This window comes from Antrostomus carolinensis, unplaced genomic scaffold (genome assembly GCF_000700745.2).
Source record: "Antrostomus carolinensis isolate BGI_N321 unplaced genomic scaffold, ASM70074v2 scaffold41557, whole genome shotgun sequence".
Classification (NCBI taxonomy): Eukaryota; Metazoa; Chordata; class Aves; order Caprimulgiformes; family Caprimulgidae; genus Antrostomus; species Antrostomus carolinensis.
In genome coordinates, this window is record NW_010328803.1 from 40039 (window position 1) to 45023 (window position 4985).

General features: G+C 40.2%; 1 protein-coding gene across 1 annotated transcript in view; it reads left to right on the forward strand.

Annotated features, from left to right (window-relative positions):
- The window catches only part of CSGALNACT1 (chondroitin sulfate N-acetylgalactosaminyltransferase 1), a 14932-nt gene that overhangs the window by 4440 nt on the left and 5507 nt on the right, over positions 1–4985 (forward strand). The window contains 1 exon segment of the mRNA XM_010172366.1: positions 3632–3861. Within this exon segment, the coding sequence (XP_010170668.1) occupies positions 3632–3861 (230 nt within the window).

Genomic DNA, 4985 nt, shown 5'->3' on the forward strand with positions numbered 1-4985 from the left:
GGTTTCCTTCAGAAATGCCCTGCCATGGCACTACTAAATATGCTGTATCATAAGTTCTCCTACCTGAAGTATGTGGTTGTCTAGTGACTGGAATTTTAAATAAGGTCTTAGAGACAAATGAAAAGATTATCTTTGCTTTCTCAAATTGACAGCTACTGATGGTGGGCTACCTGATGCAGTTTTGCCATGGAAGCTTATTAGGAGAAAGGATGATGCTCTTCCTCAAATAATAAGATGTTGTATTTTACTGCATGTGAACTGGGAAGACCACTGTAATATTGTGTTAAAATGGGAACAATGAATGCTGATAAATCCTAATAGCAGTTCCTACAACATCTAACATAATATAAGTAATGAGCACAGATCCAGGGAGTGTCTCTATTGACAGTGGAAGACCTGAAACCTGTGGTCTGTGGAACTGAGGCTAAAATTGTCATACACTCAACAGCACTTTAAGGTTGTGTGGCTGTTTGCTAGTTATTAGTTCCATGCAGATCTCTGAAACTACTTTGCCTGCTCTGCTGAATAGAGATCAGGTATTTTCCATTTCTTTAGAGTGCCCTGGGAATTGTTGCTCCAAAACCTGGATGCTTAACTGCTCTTTAGTCAACCCTTCAGCCCAGGTCTTTTTTTGCTTCTAACTTGTCATTTGCCTTCATTTTAGGGCCAGTCCCTCTGCTGACCCAAGGCTCCTGTTCACTTTTTTTCATTGGGTTTCCAAAGGCTTTGGGTTTTCTCCCTGCATCTGAAAGGAAGAGTGCATATCCTGAAACATTGCTGTAATGGAAGCAATAGATGATCAATTAACCTTCTTTTATCCATAGTGAACATCTAGCCTTTACAAGGCTTTCGTTTCAGGAGCAACCTTTTCAGGAAAATATTTTCATTTTACTTTTTTGAGACTACTTTTTTCCCCTCCTTGTAGCTCATCTCTTAGAATTGGAGCTGCTTGACACAACTTTCTGAATCACATAAAAAGTCCTGATGGCATGACTGAAGCAGTGCCTTTGGAAGTGGAAAGATCTTGTGAAAGGCAGGATATTCTCCTGGGTGAGTTCCCCAGAGTGACTCAGGACATTCAGGCTCATTTCCAAGGCTCACTGTCTGACCTTGGGCAAATCACTTTGTTCTCTGCTTACAAAAAGAAGATACCTAAAAAAGTAAAGATGATGCTTAAAATAGGAAAATAAAAAGGTTTAATTGTGTGTCAAGAATAACCATATTTTATTACATCCATTAAACTTGCATACAATTCTCTTCCAAATAAAATTTTAGGATTATAAATTCTTGGATTGCCATCTTGCAAGAGGGAACTTTGCCTTCACCTAAACTGCTTGTTTCTAACTGTAGTAGAAGTCCTGAACAACAAGAACAAAACTGCAGAGTTAGAAGCAGCCTCTGTTGATATGTGTATAGCAGTAGGAGGGACCCCTCAGGTCACAACAAGCATTTTACTTTAAGGTGCTTCTTGCTTATTTGGCAAAGCTTCCTTTATTCCACAAATGTAGTACATATCTTTAGGGAAGTGGTATTTGTGGGGTCATTATTTCTTGGCTGCAGTAGAAGAGGATATAGAAGCAAAGATTTTGAGATGTTGCAAGGTAGATATTATTAAGTTAATTTAATTTAGATCTTTGTTACTATGAAAAACATTAATTCACCTTGTCAAACATGTGAAACAGTCCTATCTATTTCTCTCTAGAGAAAATGCAAAGAGGATTTAATTTAGATTTTTGTCAGAAGGCTACCTTAACCTTCTACAACACAAACTTCCTTGGCACAACCTGTGTTCAAAACCTGCCTAAGTAGATGAGTATACCCAGCAACACACTCAGATCATCAGCAGGCTTTCTGTACAAACAAATGGGTGAGCAGAATTCAAAGGTCAGGATTTCCATTCTCAAGCCACCAGGAGGAAGAAATGGAGGGAATATTAACTCACCATTCAGATGATCTCAAGTGCAGACTGAAGTTCAATAACAGATGTAGTCTATGGTCTGCACCTTGGGCAGACCATATAGAAAAAGCTAGGGGAAGTCAAGGGCACAGCAGTGAAAGAATGATGGAGCTATCTCACTAGAATCATCTGCTATGCTGGAGGGAAGACTGGAGCATTTGTTGAATCAGCTTATATTAAAGATAAAACATGAACCAACTAACAGATCAGTAAATCTGCATAAAGTATCAACCAACTGAAATATTCATTAAGAATAAAACCCTTGCACAATGATAGTGAAGATGAGACAGTCCCCAGAACTCTGTCCAGATAAAATCACACCTCATCAATCTTTTGGATGTTCTGGACATACCAATGTAAAAGCTACAATACAAGATGAAGAGCTGTTGTCACTTTGACCCAGACCTTCACAAGAAATACCGACAGAGCTGACAGTTTATGGGCTGGATGCACAGCAATGTTACACATCAGGGAATGACTAAGATTAAATAAAAAAGAAAATCATTATTTTGGTCAAGCTGTTCTTCATAAGCAAATGGGGGGGGGGAGAGGAAGGGTGGGGGTGTGGGAAACAACAACAAAAAAACAATTCAAGCAGAGGGGTTTTCTTCCAGACATGTTTTGCTTGTCTCTTGGGTTTCTGCAAGAAATGGAAGGCAAGGCAATTATACTTTTCTACTGATTAAGTTGTTAGGATATTTACAGTGGCTTAACAAGTAGTTAGAATTAACATTTAATTATTCCCTTTTAAACCTAACAGATCTAACTATGAAAAAGCTTTAATTCAATATGCACTGAAGGACCGTTTAGAGTGGGTAAAATCTATAGCCTTTTTGCCAGCTTTAAGTTACCAGAATAGTGTTTCAGGGAGGCACGACCAATACTTCTATGGCTCATGCCAGCCCTCAGCAGGGGACCAATTTCACCTGTCGAGTATGTTAGAAGTTCATTCCATACAGGAAATAAGTACATGCCTTTATGAATTAGATGTCCTTGGAGACTGTCTAATGTAGTCTCCAGGACTGTGTGTCCTGGGTCTAGCCTCTGACAAAGTCCATAGTGTCATCCTTGCAGATCATTACTCGCCCAGGAGTGGGCATCATTGCCACAAAGGAAATAAAAATCTCTTCAGAACTGAGCGGCTGTGGGTGTAGTTGGTACCTGCTGGGGCATGGTACATAGTTTTATTGGGTGACTTTACAGAGAACCTCCCAGAAAGGAGGAAATGAATGTGCTCATCGGGAAATTACTTTTCTGGGAAGTGGCCTAATCACTCATATTGCAGAGGGGCAGGCTGCCTTTCACAGTCTCTCTGCATCGCTAGTACCATGCATGCCTGCAGTGTACAACTGGAGCAGTCTGAAAAATAAGGACAGTATGTCTGCTGGGTTACACTGAGTGTGAGCAGTCAGTAACCTTCAGGGGTTTGTAACTCAGCCAAGCCTAGGAATGTGCCTGCAAGAATACAAAATAGCTCCTGCAACCCAGGGCTGTGTCCCTGCCAAAGTGACAGCCTCCTCCAAACCACGGTGGATTGCGTACTGGCTTAAAAGTAAATATCTCATGCTTCTGCTGCCTTCTCAGCTTAGGTGTAACACATGAAGACTGCATCCCTTTTTTATCCCCAGGAGCCCAGCTTCAATCCAAAATCTCCCCTCTTTTGTCTTCACACAGGGATCTACCGCACAGAAAAAGACAAAGGCACATTGTATGAGCTCACTTTCAAAGGAGACATAAAACATTGGTTCAAGAAGATTGTTTTATTCCGGCCGTTCGGTCCTGTAATGAAAGTGAAAAATGAAAATGTCAATACGGCTGACACGCTTATTAATGTCATTGTGCCATTGGCCAAGAGAGCCAGCAAATTTCGGCAATTCATGCAGAATTTCAGGTAGGTTTCCATTCCAGTGCTGCCTTTGCTTTTTTTTTTTTTTTTCCCTTGGAAAGTAAGATGCAATTTCAGGAGTTATCATGGCTTCACTCAGTAAAAATTGTGCGAGTTTCACATAACATTTCACTGTGCCACTAAGAAGTCATTTTTTTGAGATTATAGAGACTGAAAGGCATTTGGCTGCTTAATGCATTGTGATTAGCAGTAAAAGCAATTATATTCCAGTCATCAGGGTTTCTGATTTACATGTACCTGGCTTATACATCTCAATCTGTTTTGTAGGGGCACGTGCAACTGTGGCAACATGAGAATTTCATGCCATTAGTTGCAAAGGAACATTTCTAAGGGAAAAGGGAATGAGTGTTCCCAGATACTTTGCCAGGCACAATTAGAGAAAAGATTAAGGCAAAAAGGAAATGTATGTGAACTTTTGGGATAGTTACTTTTAAAAGTCTCTTATTTTTCAGCACAGTGATGATGTTCGGAGGGAGAATTTAATTGGGACATAGCTGTAAATAGCTGCCCAGAAAAGATTGTGTTAGCAACAGATACTGACTTTTACACTGGGTTTTGTTTTGCCTAATTACAGCCATCTAAAAATAAGCTTCTTGTCTAAATTAGCCATCTGATAGATGCTTGTTTTAGGCTGGGAGAAATCACCCTCTGGTCATGCTGATCTCTCTGCTGATTATAGATGAACTCTTGCTGACTAAACTTCATGCAAGTGAGGCATGCAGTCTAGCATTAGTTCAGATTGGTCCCACCCTTAGGCTACTGGTTTGACCTCTGGTTGATCCTTAGATTTTAGTAAACATTTCTTAACAAAATGCCAAAGATCTGAACTCTGGAATATCTGTTACAAAAAAATCAAGATTAAGAGGTAGGGTACGCATAGCTTCTTTAAAATACTCCTTCTCATATTCTCCTAAATGCTGGAGTTATTGCCTGCGTGATCATTCTTCCCTGGGGCTGGATGGCCTGTTTTAACTGTGTCCTCCTATTAATATAGCAAACACTGCTTAGAGAGTTTTTCCCTAATTTGCCTGAATGATAGTCTTCTGTCCCTTCTGATGGAGGCAGTGAGTCCCTTTGTCGGGACAAGGATCTTGTGCTCTCAGGAATGCCTTCCAAGGTTCA